This window comes from Neofelis nebulosa, chromosome X (assembly GCF_028018385.1).
Source record: "Neofelis nebulosa isolate mNeoNeb1 chromosome X, mNeoNeb1.pri, whole genome shotgun sequence".
In the NCBI taxonomy this organism is placed as follows: Eukaryota; Metazoa; Chordata; class Mammalia; order Carnivora; family Felidae; genus Neofelis; species Neofelis nebulosa.
The window spans coordinates 65,914,362-65,937,159 of record NC_080800.1 but is presented as its reverse complement, the minus strand read 5'-3'; the positions used below and the strand labels follow the sequence as shown (position 1 = coordinate 65,937,159).

The window sequence follows — 22,798 nt, the reverse complement described above, 5'->3', positions numbered from 1 at the left end:
GGCTCCCCTCCCTGCCAGGCACATGAACAGGCCAGAGAAAGCCCCACCATTAGAGATTGGTTCTTTCTCTGTTTTTTTGGTTCCCTGTTCCAAGGTTTTTCTCTTACCCAAATACAATATTACACTTCCACAGACTCTCTTTCTCTTCCTTTTGTCTCTCCATAGAAGGGGATCCCTCCTCTCCATTCCTTTGTCTCTGATTTTGTCTCTCCCAGTTCATAATCATGCAACTATGGCCTGCCATGTTGTCCCTGTGGGCTCTTGGAGATGTTTCCATCATTTTGTAGCCCAAATTTCTGGAAATCCAAGTCTTCTGTCCTCAACACTGCTGTGTTTGAGGGAGGAGGGAACTTCAGGTCCCCCTGCTTTTCTGCCATGTTGACTTCTCCTGCCAGTTTGACAGGTCTTAAATGATTCTGTCTATATGGCAGAGCCTTTCTGATCTTATTTAGATGAGGTCATCTAACTGCAAATAGTTCTTTCTCAGACCACTGTCTGGATTGGGGTGTGTGGGGGCAAGAGACAGAAAGCAAGAAAAAGATAGTAGGGAATCAAAGAAGGGAGGAAGGAAGGAAGCATAAGGAAAGAGAAAGAAAGAAAGAAAGAAAGAAAGAAAGAAAGAAAGAAAGAAAGAAAGAGAGAGAGAAAGAAAGAAAGAAAGAAAGAAAGAAAGAAAGAAAGAAGAAAGAAAGAAAGTGGGAGGAAGGAAGGAAGGAAGGAAGTAAGGAAGGAAGGAAGGAAGGAAGGAAAAAAAGAAAGAAAGGGGGCACCTGTGTAGCTCAGTTGGTTGGGCATCCGACTTGATTTAAGCTCGAGGCATGGTCTCCAGTTACTGAGTTCGAGCCGTGTCAGGCTCTACGCTATCAGTGCAGAACCTGCTTGGGATCTTGTTTCTCCCTGTCTCTCTGTCTCTCCCCAGATTTTTCTCTCTAAAAATAAACTTTTGAAAAAAAAGAAAGAAAGAAAAGATTTTTAATTGGTAAAAGGATTGAACAAGTTGCTTTTATTTATTATTTACTTTTTCTATTTCTCAACTGGAAAGAAACATACATTTCTATGTCAGGCATCTTACAGAAATTGCCTCATCTACTGCACAATGGCCCTAAGAGAAAGTGATGCACTGTAAAGGGAAGGGTGAAGGGCTTGTTTGAATTTGAATTTGAGAATTGTGGAAAGAAGTGATGCAGAATGCACCCAGAAGTGTAATATGAAGGGGAAAGAATTAAACTCAATACTTCTATACATTTGTGAATAGAGGCAGTGATTTTACCTTAACCTAAAGAGTTGTTACTATTTTCATTTGGTGAATGAAGGCTATTAAGACAGTGCTAATAAATGTCAATGATAAGATTCAAACCTACTCAGCTTTATTCCAAAGTCACTGGTGTTTTGTCTTTTCTATATTTTTATTGTGTATTTGTTGGTATTTATATTTTAATTCAACAAACGGCTTTTTATTTATTATTTAGACTCCAGTTAGTTAACCTATAGTGTAGTATTGGTTTCAGGAGTAGAATTTAGTGATTCATCACTTACATATATAACACCCAGTGCTTAGGCCTCTTTAATGCCCATCACCCATTTAGCCCATTCCCCACCCACTCGCCTCCAGCAACACTCAGTTCATTCTCTATATTTAAGAGTGTCTTATGTTTTGTCCACCTCCATGTTTTTTATATTTTTTTTGCTTCCCTTCCTTTATTTTCATCTGTTTTGTATCTTAAATTACACATATGTGTGAAATCATATGATATTTGTCTTTCTCTGATTGACTTATTTCGATTAGCATAATACACTCTAGTTTCATCCACATTGTTGCAAATTGCAGGATTTCATTCAGTATGGACTGACTTGCATTGTTTTTTGTTTGTTTGTTTGTTTGTTTTGTTTGTTTTTTGGGTTTTCTTTTGGTCTCAAAATGACTTCTCAGTCTAGAGGTTATTTTACTGTCTCTATTCCACCTTCTAACATCCATTCCGCTATCAGTGGACATTTAGGTTGCTCCCAGATCTTGTTTATTGGAAGTAATATTGCCATAAACACTAAAGTTCAAATTAGCCTTTTTGTTACCTTTGCATAACTTTACTGCGTAAATAGCCAGTAGTGTAATTACTAGGTCATTTGGTATTTCTCTTCTTAATTTTTTGAGGAATGTCTGCACCATTTTCCATAGTGTTTGCACCAATTTCCATTCCCACTAACAGTGCACAGAATACTGATTCAACTCCTTACTCATTGTTGGTCTGTTTATACTTGCTATTTTTTTTCCTGGTTTAATGATTCTAGGAAATTATCCATTTCATCTAGGTTATCTAATGTGTTAGCTATAGTCGTTCATAGTAGTCTCTTATAATATGTATTTCTGTAGTGTCACTTATGATTACTCCTCTCATCTCTAATTTTATTTGAGTCATCTTTCTTTTTTCTTAGCATTGTAAAGTTTTCTCAATTTTGTTTATCCTTTTAAAAAATTGCTCTTATTTTAATTGATCTTTTTTTCTACTCTCTATTTCATTTACTTCCATTCTGATCTTTATTTTTTCTTTCCCTTAACTTTGGGCTTAATTTGATTTTTTTCCTAATTCCTCTAGATGTAAAGTCAGGTTGTTTATTTTTAATCTTTCTAATTTCCTAATATATACATTTTACCACTACTAACTTCCCTTTCAGAACCACTTTTATGCCATCCCATCGGCTTTGGTAAGTTGTGTTTTTCTTTTCATTTGTTTCTAAATATATTTGATTTCCATTTTGATTTCTTTTTTGATCTGCTGGTTGTTCAGGAAGGTGCTGATTAGTGTTCACATATTTGTAGATTTTCCAGCTTTCCTCATGTTGATTTCTAGTTTTGAATCATTGTGGTCAAAAAAGATAGTTGGTATGATTTCAATCTTTTATATATTTGCTAAGACTTATTATATGATCTATCCTTGACAGTGTTCTGTGTGCACTTGAGAATGTGTATTCTGCTTTGTTTAGGTGTAATGTTCTATACATGTCTGTTAGGTCCATTTGATGCAATGTATGATTCAAGTCCATTATTTCCTTGTTCATTTTCTCTCTGTATTATTTTATCCATTTTTGAAAGCGAAGTATTGAAGTCCTCTACTGTTACTGTATTGTCTATTTCTTCTTTTGGATCTGTTATTATTTGCTTAATATTTTTAGGTACTCCAATGTTGGGTGTATATATATATATATATATATATATATATATAATGGCCGTATCTTATTCATGCATTGATCTTTCTATCATTATATAATGACCTTCTTTGTTTTTTGTTACTGTTTTTGGCTTAAGGTCTGTTTTGTCTGATATAGCTACCCCTACTTTCTTTGGTTTAAACTTTTATGGCATATCTATTTCCATACATTCACTTTGAGTTTATATGTGCTCTTAAATCTGAAATTGGCCTATTTTAGGCAGCATATACTTAGATTTCTAAAAATTCTATCCAGCAATTTTGTTCCTTTTGATTGGTAAGTACAATCCGTTTATATTTAGAATAATTATTGATATATAAGGACCTATTAATACCATCTTACTAATTTTTCATTGTTTTGTATTTTTATTGTTTCTTTTTCCTATTGTCTTTGCATATTTTTGTAATTTCCTTAAGTTCCATAGTGATATCCTCTGTTTCCCCTTTCTTTGTCTTTGTGGATCTACTCTCGGTTTCTACTTTGTGGTTACCTTTTAAATTATTTAAAATGTCTAATAGATAAAACAGCCCACTTTAGGCTGACATGAACTTATCTTTGAATGGCTATAAAGTCTCAGTTTTATTATATTATTGATTTTATAATTTACTTATTTTATTCCATGTATTTGTAAATATATTGTGGCTATAGGTATTTTTATTACTTTGTTTCCCCTCAACTTCATTACTATAGTTGAGGGGTTAACACTTCATCCTAATAGATAGTTGCAGTTTTCAAAGTCTGACTGTCTATTTTTCACCTTTACCAGTGTCTCATGTACTTTCCCATGTTTTCCTGTCACTGATTAACGTCTTCATTACAGCGTGAAGAACTTTTAACATTTCTGTCAAGGCAGTTCTAGTGGTGGTGATCTCTCTCAGCATTTGTTTGTCTGGGGAAACTTTTATTTCTCCTTCATATAAGAAGGATACCATTGCAAGATAAAGTCTCCATAACACTTCTGCAGTAGAAGGCTCATCTAAGGAAAACAGAGTCAGGTTAATAAACATTTTTATTTTAGTTGGCAACTGTTCATATTGATCAAAAGGAAATTCTTATATTTGTTTGAATTTAGTGTTTGATGTCATTACTGAAAACATCTTAAATCAGTCTTATTATTTAACCTTTTTTGATGATATATTGAATAGTTCAGTACTATAACTTATTGGGGCACCTAGGTGGCTTAGTTGGTTAAGCAGCTGACTTTGGCTCAGGTCATGATCTCATGCTTTGTGGGTTCAAGCCCCACATCAGTCTCCACACTGATAGTATGGAGGCTGCATGGGATTTTCTTTCTCCTCCTCTTTCTATGCCCATCCTCAACTCAAACTCTCTCTCTCTCAAAAGTAAATAAATCTTTTAAAAAATAAATAGTACTGTAACTTATTAAAATATTTAAAAATGGAATTACATAATGTGTGAAGTGTACTTTAATGTAATATGGGGTAGGGAAAATAGGTATAGTCAGAGAAAAAGAAGATTGGCCATGTGTTGATGTTGTTAGAAACTGAATAATAGGTACATGGGGGATCGTTATACTAATTGCTCTTCTTTTGAAAATACTTGAACTTTTCCATAGTTAAACAGACATATGCGCACACACATGCACACACACACACACACACACACGTGCATCTAAGTTAAAAGGTTAAATTTAGTGACATAAGACAGCACTGTGATTTCACACCATTTTTAACCTAGTATTACATATTTGAATTTATGCAAGCATGGTGAGGAGGTTATAAGGCTACTCCTTTCATGTGTTCCTTCAATGAAATACTTGAATGAGCCCAATACTTGGACCATTAGTGTTTCAAGCTGCTTTTTTAAAATTTATTTTCTCTTATTATTAGATTAGCATTTTAAAAAGTATGAATGATACTTGTCAGTGAATAGGTTGTGAATATTCAATATTGCTTGGAAAAGGCTGAAAAAAGTCTTTCCATTATGCCCAAAATCTAACTTTGAAGAGCAAAAATCCTGTCTGTCTCTCGACTCTGCTTATGAAGCTCTTGCAAAAAAAAAAAAGACAATTGGGTCAGGGTGAGAGGCTTAATAACAGCCCCCACTGCCAAGGGGAGTTTTATTATTCTTTGAAGAGATCCAAGAAGACAAATGTAAGCCATCAAATAAAAGCTATGTCTATAGATGACATAGCAGATGTGTAGTAAAGAGTTAGGTAAATAAAAGTCAACAAACAATAGAATAAAAATATGGTCTTTGCAAAACCAAATAAGTGTTTAAGGTTCACGAAATGGTTCTGCTGAGAAAATAGTCAATAAAGTTCAAGAAAGTTACAATACATTGCCTTGTTCCCCAAACATATATCACATCTTCTATAACTGAGGAATAAGTTAAAAGAACCACATTTACTTGGGAGTTTTATCTCTCACTCCTTCCCCCCAAAATATGGCAGTGAAGGCAGTGAAGTTACTTCTGGCCTGGCTGTAGGAAGGCACAGAGAAGATGTATATGTGGTTTTAGGACACTGGAAGCATGGGCCAGATCCCATATTTTTATCCCATTATTTTCTTCATGTCTACCAAAACACCAGAAATTTCTCCTTAGAAAAGCCTTTAACACTTCCTAGGAAATTATTTCTGCAACAGCCAAAATGTAATTCTTAACAACTTGGTTATTACAGAAGATACCTGGGTCTCCCCAAAGCACTAGGGATATAGGCAAAATAAAAAGGGAGTTGCTAAAGAGGAAGAAAAAGAACTAAGATGAGATGAGTGCCAACAGCAACTATACTGTCATCACTGTTTGTTTTTATATCTGTTTTTGGAAAAGTAAACGAAGACAGTGGAATATGGTGTTTTTTTTCCTCCTGCCAATCCACAAAAAAATCAGACTATCATCTTAACAACACGTAAGACTTAAGGAAAAAACACTTCCTCTGTCACCTCATCTCACTTTATGCCCATAAACTGCATTCTAGAAAATATAGGGTAAGTTATTCAAATAGACTTGGTCAACAAGTGAGGGATAGGAATAATCTCAATAAGGTGTGGATAGTAAAGAATCAATCTATGGGAGAAGTGGAAATAGGGGTAGAATAAGATGGGGGAAGTTCCTCATCTTTCTGAGAATAGAATGCACCTCTCCAGTGAAAGAACAGTGAAGTCTCATGGGACTTATCTATGTGTATGAGAATACAGAAAAATATCCTTAAGTTTCACATTTTCTGAAAAAGTCACTAAATATACATTGACTTCTGGAGGCAGAAAATTTCTATGTAACTACAGAGACTATCTTTATTATTAAAATGCAACTTATAACTTACAAATGTAAATAAATTATAAGTGCAAGGATTTCACAGTGTCTTGAGAGTAAAAACAAAAAGATGGTATAATAATGAAGTTGCACAAAGTTCCACTTATGTAATTTTTCAGATCAAGGTAGCTCGATCTGTTGTTCCTAGGGTAGGAGCTCTTTTTGTATGGAATTACAGGTTAATAGAATTAGCTGAGTAATTGACTGATAATGAAAACACATAAACCATTTGAATATAATAAAAAAAACAATAATGACAGCAATAATAATACGGAAGTCACTCCATATTCAAAATATCTGTTTTTGGAATAATTCTGTGTATATTTTGGAATCAAAACTCAAAATATTTTATATGGGAAATGTGAGCTTATTTATCTTGAATTGTATATTACTGAGGTTGAGGGTGCTTACTTTTTGCACCCAGATTTCATTGAACCAAGAAATTGATAAATAGGAGATTCAAAAAGAAGATTCTTCAAGGAAAAAAAGAAGCACAAAGGAGCTGCCATTTGAATGTCACGTGCAGTGGCACATCTTTCGTACTCCCTTTAAAAAAAAACACAGAATTTATTTCAAATTGGTTTCCATACAATACCCAGTGTTCATCCCAACAAGTGCCTTCCTCCATGCCCATAACCCACTTTCCCCTTTCCCCCACCACCCATCAATCCCTGGGTTTGTTCTCAGTCCTTAAGAGTCTCTTATGGTTTGCCTCCCTCCCTCTCTGTAACTTTTTTCCCCTTCCCCTCCCCCATGGTCTTCTGTTAAGTTTCTCAAGATCCATATATGAGTGAAAACATATGGTATCTGTCTTTCTCTGTCTGGATTATTTCACTTAGCATAATACCCTCCAGTTCCATCCACATTGCTGCAAATGGCCAGATTGCATTCTTTCTCATTGCCAAGCAGTATTCCATTGTGTATATAAACCACAATTTCTCTTTCCATTCATCAGTTGATGGACATTTAGTCTCTTTCCATAGTTTGGCTATTGTTGAGAGTGCTGCTATAAACATTGGGGCACAAGTGCCCCTATGCATCAGCACTCCTGTAACACTTGGGTAAATTCCTAGCAGCGCTATTGCTGAGTCATAGGGTAGATCTATTTTTAATTTTTTGAGGAACCTCCACACTGTTTTCCAGAGTGGCTGCACCGGTTTGAATTCCCACCAACAGTGCAAGAGGGTTCCAGTTTCTCCATATCCTCGCCAGCATCTATAGTCTCCTGATGTGTTCATTTTAGCCACTCTGACCAGGGTGAGGTACCACCCTGGTGTGGTATCTCAGTGTGGTTTTGACTTGTATTTCCCTGATGAGGAGTGACATTGAGCATCGTTTCATGTGCTTGTTGGCCACCTGGATGTCTTCTTTAGAGGAGTGTCTAGTCATGTCTTCTGCTCATTTCTTCATTGAACTATTTGTTTTTTGGGTGTGGAGTTTGGTGAGTTCTTTATAGATTTTGGATACTAGCCCTTGTCTGATGTGTCATTTGCAAACATCTTTTCCCATTCCATTGGTTGCCTTTTAATTTTGTTGATTGTTTCCTTTGTAGTGCAGAAGTTTTTATCTTCATGAGGTCCCAATAGTTCATCTTTGCTTTTAATTCCCTTGCCTTTGGAGATGTGTCAAGCAAGAAATTGCTGTGGCTGAGGTCAGAGAGGTTTTTTTCCTGCTTTCTCCTCTAGGGTTTTCATGGTTTCCTCACATTCAGATCCTTTATCCATTTTGGGTTTATTTTTTTGCACAGTGTAAGCAAGTGGTCTAGTTTCATTCTTCTGCATGTTGCTGTCCAGTTCTCCCAGCACCATTTGTTAAAAAGACTATACTTTTTTCCATTGGATACTCTTTCCTGCTTTGTCAAAGTTTAGTTGGCCATACATTTGTGGGTCCAATTCTGGGGTCTCTATTCTATTCCATTTCTCCTACTCCTAAAAGCAATGTTTTTCTCCTGGAAATCAGGTACTGACTTGGAAGACAGAAATTCCAAAGGAAAAGGAAATAAGCAGAGATCTGAAACTGATAACCATTCTTGTGGATATATTTCTTAGAATTTAGCATCCCCATTATGGTAAGCAAAGTAGGTAATCATTTACTGTGTATAATTTCAAAGACACTGATGTAAAATCCATTTTCTTAAAAATATCTTCTCCTCCAGTTTTCTTCAGTGTCTTTCATCCTTCAATTAAAAATAAATGATTAACGCTTTGAATTAAAGTTTATCCCTAAACCTTGGATTCAGATATCTCTGGGCAAGTTCATATTATGCCAACATTATTCACTAGCATCTCAGTATGAATAAATTGATCAGATTTATTGGGTGGTCCTATAAGCATAAGAATACAGGACATTTGTCCTCTCTTTGATGATGTAAATTACCTGCAAGGGCTTCTCGACCACCTAATAAATGGGCTCTAACCCTTTCAACCATTCCTCTAAGAAATGTAGTAATGTTCTAGAAAGATTTTCCCTCCCTTTTAGAAAAAAATAAATACGATTAAAGTGAAATTAATATGTTGGGATGAGCACCGGGTATTGTGTGTAAGCCAATTTGACAATAAATTATATTTAAAAAATTAAGTCTCTGGTATCCCAAAATGACCCTAAGAAGTGTAATCCGTTCTAATCTAAAAAGTAGTAATGAAATATAGTATAGGTAAGACTCTTCCATTATAAGTACTCATAAAATTATTACTTTTGATACCATTACAACACTAAATTATATTAAAAAATAAATCACTTTAAAGAAAACAGACCAGACAGAGATAGTTACTGTCTCTGAAACACAACTTAACACTCATTCATAACTCATTTAACACATCAAAATATGTACCTTGCAATGAATAATATGTACCTTGCAATGAATAAATACACTATTTAGCAGCAGAAAGTGTGTTTTCTACTAGGTTATTATTTTAATAATAAAGTACATGCAAAATCAATACTTGTCCAGAGAAAACATTAGAAAATCTTCCATTCCTCTCAGATATTAGAAATAATTTTGATTTTACCAGTTTCTCCTCCAACCATATTAGTATCATAATTATGTGCATAAAACAACTCCTTTCTATAAAAATATGATGGAGGGGCGCCTGGGTGGCTCAGTTGGTTAAGCGGCTGACTTCAGCTCAGGTCATGATCTCGCGGTCCGTGAGTTCGAGCCCCGCGTTGGGCTCTGTGCTGACAGCTCAGAGCCTGGAGCCTGTTTCAGATTCTGTGTCTCCCTCTCTCTGACCCTCCCCTGTTCATGCTCTGTCTCTCTCTGTCTCAAAAATAAATAAATGTTAAAAAAAATTTTTTAAATATGATGGAGCCCTTGGTTGATTCCCACATTTCTTCTAGATGAGTAGTAGTATGTGTCTTTATTATATAGTGCACAGATTTTAAGTAAATCACTTTTTAAAGTTAGAGATTTTTGTTAAAACATGTTTCAAAGTACTATAATATTTAAAACCTCAGATTTAATTACTACTCTTAGTCTTCTGCATTTTTTCCCAAAAGATGAATCTCCTTCCCCAGCTGCTGGGAGGTAGGCTGTGCAGGCCTCACAATGGTAGGACTGGGGTAAAACTGGACCAGAAAAGTTACTGCAGGGTCTACATGCCTCGTTGCCTTCAGCTTGTAAAGGCAGCTTGACCGTCACCACTTAAAGTAAGAAAAACAATGTGATGAGACTTTTAAGAGGTGTATCATCTCTTCATCTTTTTTTGCTCTGGCCTAAGCTTAGTAATTAATTGTGCATTACTTCTTTCGTAGGCTCAAACAGTGCAGTAAACTGTCAGAGATATTCATTGTTAGTCTAGAAGCATGGTAGAAACTCTCTCTTCTAGGCAGGCCAATACATTTCCATAGGTGTTCTTTAGAAATAGTTTAAGAGAACCAGAACTGTGATTGTCACTTATAGGATCTGTTCTGGCCCTATAGAGGCAATTTGGGTCACATCATATGTATTTTGGCAAGCTATCTGACCTGGTAGATTCAATATGGCATCTTCTACAGTCATAGAAATTACTGTATGTGTATTTGTTTCCTGTTCTTACTTTAAACATACCAGAAGCTTGAGTTTGAATATTCATTTTATGAGTAGGTGTGTCAGATGATGTTTAATAATGACACTTAAATGTAGGAAATAGTTTTTTAAGTCTTCAAACCTTACTGTATAATCACACATGAGAGATAAAAATGATTCCATGTTTATACCACTTTGTTTTCACAGAATAACATGTTGTTCATCCTACTTAAAATACAATAAAATATTATATTTGAATATAAATTGTGATTACTATAATAAATAGACAACTACATTGCCTCTAAGTACCAAGACTCAGTGTCCATTGCAGCAAAACTAAGTGCTTATGATGAGCCCAAGCAAATACTCTCTGTGTCTTAGGTTCACAGATAAAATTGCTGGCGCTAATTCACTTCATATATTCACAAAGGATTTTCCATGGAGTTGGATGCTCTCTTGTCTTGAAAGTCGTCTTCTGAACTCATTAGTGGTGAAGTAGTATATGACTGGGTCAAGACAGGAATTCAGACTAGCAAGACAGAGGGCAGCAGAATGAAATATTAGAATCACCCTTCTGGCTAAGCAGCTTTGAATTTTGTTGGACTTGACCAGGAAATCTAAAGGAAAACTGAAGTGATAAGGTGCAAAGCAAATTAAAAATACTCCTGCACAGGTTAAAATCATCTTCAAGGCTTTCTTTTTCTCCCCAAGGTCTTGGACCACAGGATATTTATCATGCAGTGATAAAACTGTCTTCCAGGTACAGTAAAGGATAATCAGAAGAGGAGTGACAAACCCAATCAGCTCACCAATGGTCATCATGGCAATAGATTGGAACAGATTGACATTCCTGGTAGGAAGACCCACAAAGCATTTGGTTCTGTTGCCTGAAGTGTCATCACTGGTTCTGAAGAGAGGAAAGAGCAGACAGGCAAGGCAGATGATCAACCACCCAGCGATGCTGATGTATAGGTCATATTTCTGTTTGCAGTCATGGAAGCGAAAGGGGTACATGAGACACCAAAATCGTCGCACACTTATGCAGACCAAGAAGTAGATGCTTGCATACATGTTGACATACTTCAGGTAGAAACAGAACATGCAAAGACCAGTCCCAAATGGCCAGTCATGATTCAAGTAGTAAAAGATCCTCAGTGGCAGGGAGAGAACTTGTAGTAAGTCAGCAATGGCTAAGTTTATCATGAATATCACAGCCCTTTTGGTTTCTTTCATATAGCCATAAAATACCCACAAGGCTAATATGTTCCCTATGAGACCTGGCACAAGAATTACAGTGTATGTCACTGCATAGATAAAATATCGAAAATCTCTATTGTCTCCATCTGGCACAGCACAAGTATCATTTGCAGGCATGTTTCTTTCCAGAGCAACTACGTTTGCCAAATGGTGATTCAAAACATAAATTCACAATCAACTGCTACTCTTTCTAAAAGACTTATCAATGGGTTGTACAGAGTGAGTGTAAAATAGCTTCCTTTCTCCTGCTTTGGTCTGGGCCCCTACACATAATTTTGGGGTTTTCAAAGAACTATCTGCATATTTTCCTTGGATTTTCTTTTATAGTAACTACACTGAAGTCTAGTGTGCAAACACAGGTGATAAGCTGTTATAATTTTCCCTCTTCTTTACTCTGTTATAAGGCCTTCTGGGATATCATGACAGCTGATTCCCATTTGGATCATGAATGTGCCACATAGAAGCTCTTCAAATTTCCATATGATGATAGCCATCTCTTTACAGGTGTTTGACAGGCTGTTTTTCCTTATCTTTGGCTCACATAGAAGAAAGATTTGCTTTAGTACTGAATGAGTCTGCAATTCTTCAGAGATGATTAGCTTGGGTAGATCAGCTTTCTGAGAGTTTTTCAGTTATGTGTTGAAAACTAAAAATTGGGAAACAAAGGCAGCACTGCAAATGAAAAAAACAAATAAGCCAATTATTGTCTGCATTTTTTGCAAAAAAGAAAAAGGCTATGTATACAAAAATCTATTCATTTGAATGGAAAATTCTGAAGTTAGGGTGATAAGCCAGTTTCTATAAGGTACTTTAGAATCACAGGAAAGCACAGCTAGAAGTAACTTGAGAGGTAATGTAGTCTGTGACTGAACCAACATTTTCTGAGAGCTTGTTAGAAATGGGGAAGACTCTCAGACCCCACCTGGGACCTTTGGAATCAGTTTGCAGTTTAAAGAGAACCACAGGTGATTATTACGCCTATTAAAATTTGGGGGGCTTTGATTTAGACCATTGAGTCACAAATCACATTGTCAGACTCATCTGATGGTGTTAAATAAATACGGTTTTCCACAGCTTTCCTGATGTCTCCTCCAGAGATTCTGATTCATTATAGAAGTCCCCAAATTTGTATTTTTAAAAAGTTTCCCATATGATTAAGATATAGTTGACCAAGCATTTCTCCTTGAACCATCATTTTAGGGGCCACTGATTTGGCAGGAATCCTTCTCATATGTCTGAAAATAAGTGGGAAACCAGCCTCTCTTTATTTTATTTATCTTCAAATTGTAATTTAAATTCTAGATAGTTAACATATAGTGTAATATTAATCTCAATGATTTAGTGATTCATCACTTGCATATAACAACCAGTGCTCAACACAAGTGCCCTCAATATCCCATCACTCATTTAGCCCATCCTCCACCCACCTCTCTCCATTAACCCTCTATTCTCTATCTTTAAGGGTCTCTTACAGTTTGTTTCCCTCTTTTTCCCTCTTCCCATATGTTCATCTGTTTTGTTTCTTAAATTCCTCATATGAGTGGAATCATATGGTATTTGTCTTTCTCTGACTGACTTATTTTGCTTAGCTTAAAACACTCTGGCTCCATTCACATCTTTGCAAATCAGCCTCTCTATATATACTTCATTGACATGGATCATTTAGTCACCTCTTAATTATCCAAGATAACAAACCATAGCACCAGTAGAGTCCAAGTTCCAAGGTGGTTGAATCGACTGGACTCATGACCTTTGTCTGAGGTAAATAAATTTTAGCTTAGGAACTTGGATAGTTGCCCCAAGGCTGCTGAAATCCAGGAGGATTTAACTGGCTTAAAGATATGTGGGAAGAACAAAAGTGAAATAAGAATTATGAAACATTCTGCATTATATTATCAAATCCATGTGGCTTAAAGTGTGCTTTATTCAGCCCCTGAAGGAATTGTTATTGTTCTTATTTTGCCTCAATTGCTTCATAAGAAAAATAGTACATTTTGTTCAAAAACATAGTGTTCACTTTAACTAAAAGACCTGATGTAAAATATGAACTATGCATCATACTGAAGAGGTTAAATACTTGAGATTTCTCAGTTAAAGACAAAGTAGAAACATGGTGTTATAAAATACAAGGAAACAAAACTGTAAAGCATTATTGTTGAAAGAGTAATTAAAATTAGAGGTTGTTTAGCTCTGAAATTGAAATACGTCTTTGTAATATTTTCACAGGTAGTGATTTTGGATAGGTGACAGGCCAAATCAGGTGGCAGACCGATCATAAGCCTGGGGTTCCAACCTCCTTTTAACTATATAGAAGTCATTATCTTCTAATGTCAGTGAATAAACATTAGAAGTTTAGACAAATATACATCCAGTAAACCTTTATTGAACATCCATCTTCCCTGTCATGGCCAATGACTCTTCTGGATTTCATTTGAGCTGTAGCTCTTTCCAACTATACATAAGAACTCATCTCCTAATGACATTTTCTCTCAGAGGAAAAAACAAAGTTCTTTTCAATGGCCTACATCTTCTTACATGATCTGGTCCCTGTTACACATCAAGCTCACCTCCTAATATTCTCTTGCCCTCTGCTCCAGCCACTTTGCCATTCTTGCTGTTGGGTGGACAGACCAGTAAACTCCTACTTCAAAGCCTTTGAATTGGCAGTTCCCTGTGCCTGAAATGCTTTAGACCAGTTATTTACTTGTTGCATTCATTCATCTCCTGCAGATATTTACCTAAATGTTACCTTTTGGTGAGGCTTCCCCTGATGTTTCTACTTAAAACAGCAGTTCTCTTCCAACATTCTGCATCTCCTTTCAGTATTTATTTTATTCATTTTCATTCATAATTAACATACTTTATGTTTTTTTTTACTTATTTTGTTTTTATATATTTTCCCTACTAGAATGTAAAGTCCATGAAGATAGGGATTCTTATGTTTTGTTTACTTTGCTGTATGCTAGAACCAAAGACTGTGCAAAACACAAAGTAAGTTCTCAGTATTAGTTGAATGAAATCGTCACAGTAAATAAAAATTAGTTGAATATAAAAATCAACATTCCCAAAAATTATCATCTCTCAAAACTTCAAACCTGATTCTTCTCTAGATTTCCTTATTGCTATTAAGTTCATCAATATTTTCCCAGGTTGTCTCAAAGTCTTGGAGGCATTGACTCTTTGTCACTTATTCTCCACTTCCAGACAAGTTTCTAAGGGGGAAATAGCATACTATGGGGGGAATTAATGTATGTTTAGAAGTTAGACTGACCTAGGTTTAAATTTCTGCTCTTTCAATTAATAGCTATGTGACCTTGGGTATATGACTAAACCTCTCTGATCCTTAGTTTTCTCATTGGTAAAATCAGAATAATCATAGTACCTAACCTATAGAGTCAGTGTAAGAATTAATTGTGCTATTGTATGGAATCTATTTTGCATAGTGTCTGGTACATAATAAGTGCCCAATAAACACGTGAGTTATAACTGATATTATTACTATTTTCTGCAATTGCATTATTTAACACAACCATCTCATTTTTAAATTCACATTGTTTTTACTCTAGTTCAGACCTTCATTAACTGAATTTGTCTCCCTATCCCATATCTTTTCCTAATCTATTATGTATAATGCCATCATATGTTTTTCTGAAATGAACTTTTTATTTATTTATTTATTTATTTTAATTTTTTTTTCAACGTTTTTTATTTATTTTTGGGACAGAGAGAGACAGAGCATGAACGGGGGAGGGGCAGAGAGAGAGGGAGACACAGAATCGGAAACAAGCTCCAGGCTCTGAGCCATCAGCCCAGAGCCTGACGCGGGGCTCGAACTCACGGACCGCGAGATCGTGACCTGGCTGAAGTCGGACGCTTAACCGACTGCGCCACCCAGGCGCCCCTGAAATGAACTTTTTAAAGAGCATTAATGACTCCCTGTTGCTCATCAAATCACAACGTGCATAGCCTTGTAGTCAATGGCCTCCTTAAAATACAGTGCCTCCTACCTTTAGAGTTTTGTCTCCCATTACTCTCCTGGCATCATCCACACTCCAGCCGAAAGGAACTCCTTACTGTTCAAACTTACCTTTTTTTCCCCCCACAAGCATTTGCACATTATGCTACTCATCCTGGAATATCTTCTAATATTAGTCCTACCTATTTGTAAAAGCCTTTTTCAGATTTCCTGTTCTTCGCGGACACTTTTGTGATGAACTCAACACTGTTACGCTAACCCCCTTTTTAAATACTCATTTATATCTCTCTCAAAGTACCTAACATTATCTACTTTTTAGTTAGTAATTTTTGTCTGTGTCTTATTTATGCCTCTGTTCCCCTGCCAATCCCACGTTACCACAATGAGGCCAGAAATCCCTTGAAGTGAAGGGTTGGGTCTTAAACACCTTTATATCCCCTGGAACACCTAGAGCCATGTTTAGAATGTGGTGGATTCAGCAAACATTTATTCAGCAAATATTTACTCAGCATCTACCATTTGCCAGGCACTATTCTTGGTACTGGGGATATTGACAGTGGAACAAAGGTACATGATCTCTATCTTCTTGGACCTTATTTTTCTAGTGAGGAAGAATGATAATTGCCACACAATATTAAAAAATATGTGTTCATAGGCAATGTACAATGTAGTCTATAAGCACAAAAGAGGGGAAACAACTAAAATATTCAGAACATTTTCCTTAAGTAAAGTGAACTTAAAGTCATGACTACCTTTCTGAAGTCTATACTTTTCCTTTTGGTCATTCCCTCATTGCCCACATTTTAGTGCATTTTCATATGTATATCCTAGCCTGTAACCTTGAAATGTTCCTGAATAGAATGTCTCCCGTAAAATTCCTCTGGCTTCCTCTGGGAGAGCTGATGATGCTTACCCTTTGTTTAAATACCATTATTTTCTAATAGGGAAAGTTACCTGGGATGACTGAAAAGGTTTTCCATCATGGAAAAAGCCCTAGTTAACTGTTCCATAATGAATATAAATTGTCCATTATCTAAGAGTGTTGGATACAAAAAAAAAAATGAAGGAGGCATTTTTTTTCAGAGCATGCCACTATTTTTTTTGAGATTTTCTTTTCTCAGGAAAAAAATCCATATTTAACAGGCACTGAAACAGACTCCACTTTTGAATGAGGTATTTATGTGAAGAAACTTGCCAGACTCCTTGATCAAATTATTTATTTATTTCCTTTCAGAAGCTTATTCTTCCTTAATTTTACTTACTTCCTGATATAAGTAAAAAAGAAAAAATGAAAAAAAATGAAAAAAAGAAATAAAAAATGAACTAATGGACTAAATCTGTCCTCTTTCGTGCAGCAATCTGCAGGTCATAAACTATTTCATATGGAGTTCTCATGGGAAGATATTATTTTCATTTATGAATATTTATGTTGATCCAAACCTGAAGATTCATTAAATTTCACTTACGATATAGTTCAAGTGTATTTTCCAGTAGTACTATGTCTTTGCTTATCCAGGAAAAACATAACTCAAATGAATATCAGGGATAGCTTTTTGTGTTATTTTACTGAGACGTCCTTGAAAAAGTTACTATTATCTATAAAGATGCTAGACTTTTATCCATCAAAATGTATTTCTGTATTTTAATAAAAGAAAGTGAATTATTAAAAATATTACACCACCAAATGACCTAATTTTTAATGGTGGTTTTTGAGACCTATCAGTGACAAGGGAAGACTATATTTTGGGATGTGGAGTTCTGCCCAGCAACCGTCCAATCATAGGTCATAGGCAACTACTTACTCAAAAGCCAACTTTATTTTAGAATTCTTGCTAGATATATACTGTACTAAGCCAAGAAAAGGCAGACCTAGTGCTTTAAGTGACTGCAAATAATGTGGGGCTGAATAAGGTGTGTACATGTGTGTGGGAGGCAACTGTGCCACTATGATACATAAGTAATCACAAATATTAGATGGAAGAGAGTGAAACAACTTCTTCCTGATTCTTCTTAGCACACAGAGCAAATATCAGGAATTCTTTCTAACTTTTGAAAATCTTTGAAGTCAAAAAGCTTATAATCTTTCCATAAAATGTGTCTGACAACTGCATCTAGGTAAAGAGCTGACTACAGCACAGTAAGAAAATACTTTAGAAAGTCTTTGCCTGGATAATTCTCCTAGGGAATTCACCAGTTCTGCCCCACTGAAAATTAAAATAGAATTTTTATATTAAAGAGGGGTTTTCTGCTTGGATACCACATCCAATTAGGTTTCCAACTTCTCATATTTGGTACCTCCTATGATTCTTTCATAAGCCAACTTCATAAAGGGGGGAAATAACTGTGTGTGGACAGACGGTGCAGTTATTATGAGAATTGTCATTTTTCCAGGAAATTCTTTCATTTAGCTGGGTATAAATGTCTTTGCTGAGATCTAAAGCCCCTTTCTCTTCAACAGATAGTGTATCTTGTTACTCTGCTCTGAGTAGTACTCTTAATTACCCAGAGACAGCAAGGAGTACATTACCTAATCTGACATTACCAGTAAGTCATGCCCAGTCACATGGCCTTTCCTCAGATATCCTAATTTGTAATAATTTCATATCCTGGAGACAAAGTCAACCAATTGGTATTAGCGACCCCAGACGCTATGAAATCTGCACTGATAATTAACAAGTAATATAGACACTATCCACTTCCTTGCGTCTACTATCCATTAAACCATGTAAGTTTGTTCTTATACAGTTTATCTCAGGTACTTGTTCTTATACATGTGATTTAAAGGTGTTTATTTTAGGGGCCCCTGGGTGGTTCAGTCAGTTAAGCATCTGACTTCAGTTTAGGTCATAATCTCGTGGTTTGTGAGTTTGACCCCGCATCAGGCTTTGTGCTGACATTTCAGAGCCTGGAGCCTGTTTTGGATGCTGCATCTCCCTCTCTCTCTGCTCCTTGCGTACTCACACACTCTTTCTCAAAACTTAAATAAACATGAAAAAATTAAAAAGAAAATAAAGGTATTTATTTTTATTCCTTCCCTTTTTCTTAAGCAGTGTTTCTCAAAATGTGGTCTCTGGGAAAACTGGACTGCATGTTAAAAATGAATATTTCCAGAAGACGGCGGCATAGGAGGACGCTTGGCTCACCGCGTATCCTGCTGATCACTTAGATTCCACCTACACCTGACTAAATAACCCAGAAAACCGCCAGAGGATTAGCAGAACAGAGTCTCCGGAGCCAAGCACAGACGAGAGGCCCACAGAAGAGGGCAGGAAGGGCGGCAAGGCGGTGTGGGCTCCACGAACTGGCGGGAGGGAGCCAGGGTGGAGGGGCGGCCCGCAGGCCAAGCAGAGCCTCCTAGTCTGTCTGGCAAAAGCAGAGGGGCCGGACAGAGTGTGTTCCCACAGCAAGCGGACTTAGCATCTGTGAGGTCATGAGTTAACAGCTCTGCTAGGAAAGCAGGAAGGCTGGAGGACAAAGGGAGGGAGAGTTGCTGAGCCCCAGGACAACAGAGCTCAGTTTGGCGGGAAAAAAGGCTCTAGCCAGCGCCATCTCCCTCACCCATCCCCCAGCCAAAATCCCAAAGGGAACCAGTTCCTGCCAGGGAACTTGCTCGCTCCGCGCAATCACCCAACACTGTGCTTCTACACAGCCACCCCTCCAGCAGCGGATCTGACTCCCTCCCGCTGCCACAGGGCCCCTCCTGAAATGGATCACCTAAGGAGAAGCGAGCTAAGCCTGCCTCTCCTGCCCCCATGCACCTTGCCTACCCACCCTAGCTAATACACCAGATCCCCAGCACCACAAGCCTGGCAGTGTGCAAGTAGCCCAGATGGGCCACACCACCCCACAGTGAATCCCGCCCCTAGGAGAGGGGAAGAGAAGGCACACACCAGTCTGACTGTGGCCCCAGCGGTGGGCTGGGGGCAGACATCAGGGTTGACTGCGGCTCCACCCACCAACTCCAGTTATACACTACAGCACAGGGGAAGTGCCCTGTAGGACCTCACCACTCCAGGGACTATCCAAAATGACCAAATGGAAGAATTCCCCTCAGAAGGATCTCCAGGAAATAACAGCAGCTAATGAATTGATCAAAAAGGATTTAAATAATATAACAGAAAGTGAATTTAGAATAATAGTCATAATTAATCACTGGGCTTGAAAACAGTAAAGAGGACAGCAGAGAATCTCTTGCTACAGAGATCAAGGGACTAAGGAACAGTGAGGAGGAGCTGAAAAACGCTTTAAACAAGATGCAGAATAAAATGGAAACGTCCACGGCTTGGATTGAAGAGGCAGAGGAGAGAAAAGGTGAACTAGAAGATAAAGTTATGGAAAAAGAGGAAGCTGAGAGAAAGAGAGATAAAAAATCCAGGAGTATGAGGGGAAAATTAGAGAACTAAGTGATACACTAAAAAGAAATAATATACGCATAATTGGTATCCCAGGGGAGGAAGAGAAAGGGAAAGGTGCTGAAGGGGTACTTGAAGAAATTATAGCTGAGAACTTCCCTGAACTGGGGAAGGAAAAAGCCATTGAAATCCAAGAGGCACAGAGAACTCCCTTCAGACGGAACTTGAATCGATCTTCTGCACGACATATCATAGTGAAACTGGCAAAATACAAGGATAAAGAGAAAATTCTGAAAGCAGCAAGGGATAAACGAGCCCTAACTTATAAAGGGAGACCTATAAGGCTCGTGACTGATCTCTCTTTTGAAACTTGGCAGGCCAGAAAGGATTGGCAGGAGATCTTCACTGTGATGAACAGAAAAAATATGCAGCCGAGAATCCTTTATCCAGCAAGCCTGTCATTTAGAATAGAAGGAGAGATAAAGGTCTTCCCAAACTAACAAAAACTGAATGAATTTGTCACCACTAAACCAGCCCTACAAGAGATCCTAAGGGGGATCCTGTGAGACAAAGTACCAGAGGCATCGCTACAAGCATAAAACATATAGACATCACAATGACTCTAAACCCATATCATTCTATAATAACACTGAATGTAAATGGACTAAATGTGCCAACCAAAAGGCATAGGGTATCAGAATGGATAAAAAAAAAACCAAGACCCATCTATTTGCTGTCTACAAGAGACTCATTATAGACCTGAGGACACCTTTAGATTGAGAGTGAGGGGAAGGAGAACTATTTATCATGCTACTGGAAGTCAAAAGAAAGCTGGAATAGCCATACTCACATCAGACAAACTAGACTTTATATTAAAGGCTGTAACAAGAGATGAAGAAGGGAATTGTATAATAATTACAGAGTCCATCCATCATGAAGAGCTAACAGTTATAAATGTCTATGTGCCGAATACGGGAGCCTCCAAATATATAAAACAAATACTCATAAACATAAGCAACCTTATTGATAAGATTGTGGTCATTGCAGGGGACTTTAACACTCCACTTAGAGAAATGGATAGATCATCTAGACACACGGTCAATAAAGAAACAAGGGCCCTGAATGATACATTGGATCATTGGATGTGACAGATATATGTAGAACTCTGCATCCCAAAGCAACAGAATATACTTTCTTCTTGAGTGCACATGGGACATTCTCCAAGATAAATCATATACTGGGTCACAAAACAGCCCTTCATAAGTATACAAGAATTGAAATTATACCATGCATACTTTCAGACCACAATGCTTTGGAAGCTTGAAATCAACCACAGGAAAAAGTCTGGAAAACCTCCAAAAGCATGGAGGTTAACGAACACCCTACTAAAGAATGAGTGGGTCAACCAGGCAATTAGAGAAGAAATTAAAAAATATATGGAAACAAACGAAAATGAAAAGACAACAATCCAAAAGCTTTGGGATGCAGCGAAGTCAGTCCTGAGAGGAAAATACTTTGCAATCCAGGCCTATCTCAAGAAACAAGAAAAATCCCAAATACAAAATCTAACAGCACACCTAAAGGAAAAAGAAGCAGAACAGCAAAGGCAGCCTAAACCCAGCAGAAGAAGAGAAATAATATAGATCAGAGCAGAAATAAACACTATAGAATCTAAAAAAACTGTAGAGCAGATCAATGAAACCAAGAGTTGGTTTTTTGAAAAAATTAACAAAATTGACAAACCTCTAGCCAGGCTTCTCAAAAAGAAAAGGGAGATGACCCAAATAGATAAAATCATGAATGAAAATGGAATTATGACTACCAATCCCTCAGAGATACAAACAATTATCAGGGAATACTATGAAAAATTATATGCCAACAAACTGGACAACCTGGAAGAAATGGAAAAATTCCTAAATACCCACACTCTTCCAAAACTCAAACAGGAGGTAATAAAAAGCTTGAACAGACCCATAACCAGTGAAGAAATTGAATCGGTTATCAAAAATCTCCCAACAAATAAGAGTCCATGACCAGATGGCTTCCCAGGGGAGTTCTACCAGACGTTCAAAGCAGAGATAATACCTATCCTTCTCAAGCTATTCCAAGAAATAGAAAGGGAAGGAAAACTTCCAGACTCATTCTATGCAGCCAGTATTCCTTTGATTCCTAAACCAGACAGAGACCGAGTTAAAAAAAGAGAACTACAGGCCAATATCCCTGATGAATATGGATGGAAAAATTCTCAATAAGATACTAGCAAATCGAATTCAACAGCATATAAAAAGAATGATTCACCATGATCAAGTGGAATTCATTCCTCGGATGTAGGGCTGGTTCAACATTCACAAATCAATCAACGTGAACACATCACATTAATAAAAGAAAAGAACCATATGATCCTGTCAATTGATGCAGAAAAGGCCTTTGACAAAATTCAGCACGCTTTCTTAATAAAAACCCTTGAGAAAGTCGGGATAGAAGGAACATACTTAAACATCATCAAAGCCATTTATGAAAAGCCCACAGCTAACATCATCCTCAATGGTGAAAAACTGAGAGCTTTTTCCCTGAGATCAGGAACACGACAGGGATGCCCACTCTCACCGCTGTTGTTTAACATAGTGCTGGAAGTTCTAGCATCAGCAATCAGACAACAAAAGGAAATCAAAGGCATCAAAATTGGCAAAGGTGAAGTCACGCTTTCGCTTTTTGCAGATGACATGATAT

At 37.0% G+C, this 22,798-nt stretch overlaps 1 protein-coding gene across 3 annotated transcripts in view; it reads right to left on the bottom strand.

The window, feature by feature from the left end:
• Window positions 1–9,780: 9,780 nt before the first annotated feature.
• Window positions 9,781–22,798, bottom strand: part of GPR174 (G protein-coupled receptor 174) — a 47,807-nt gene continuing 34,789 nt past the window's right edge. For all 3 annotated transcript variants that reach the window (XM_058712611.1, XM_058712612.1, XM_058712613.1), the window contains one exon: window positions 9,781–12,412. In XM_058712611.1, the coding sequence (XP_058568594.1) occupies window positions 10,898–11,857 (960 nt within the window). In that variant the 5' untranslated portion in view covers window positions 11,858–12,412 and the 3' untranslated portion in view covers window positions 9,781–10,897. The remainder of the gene's footprint in view (window positions 12,413–22,798) is intronic.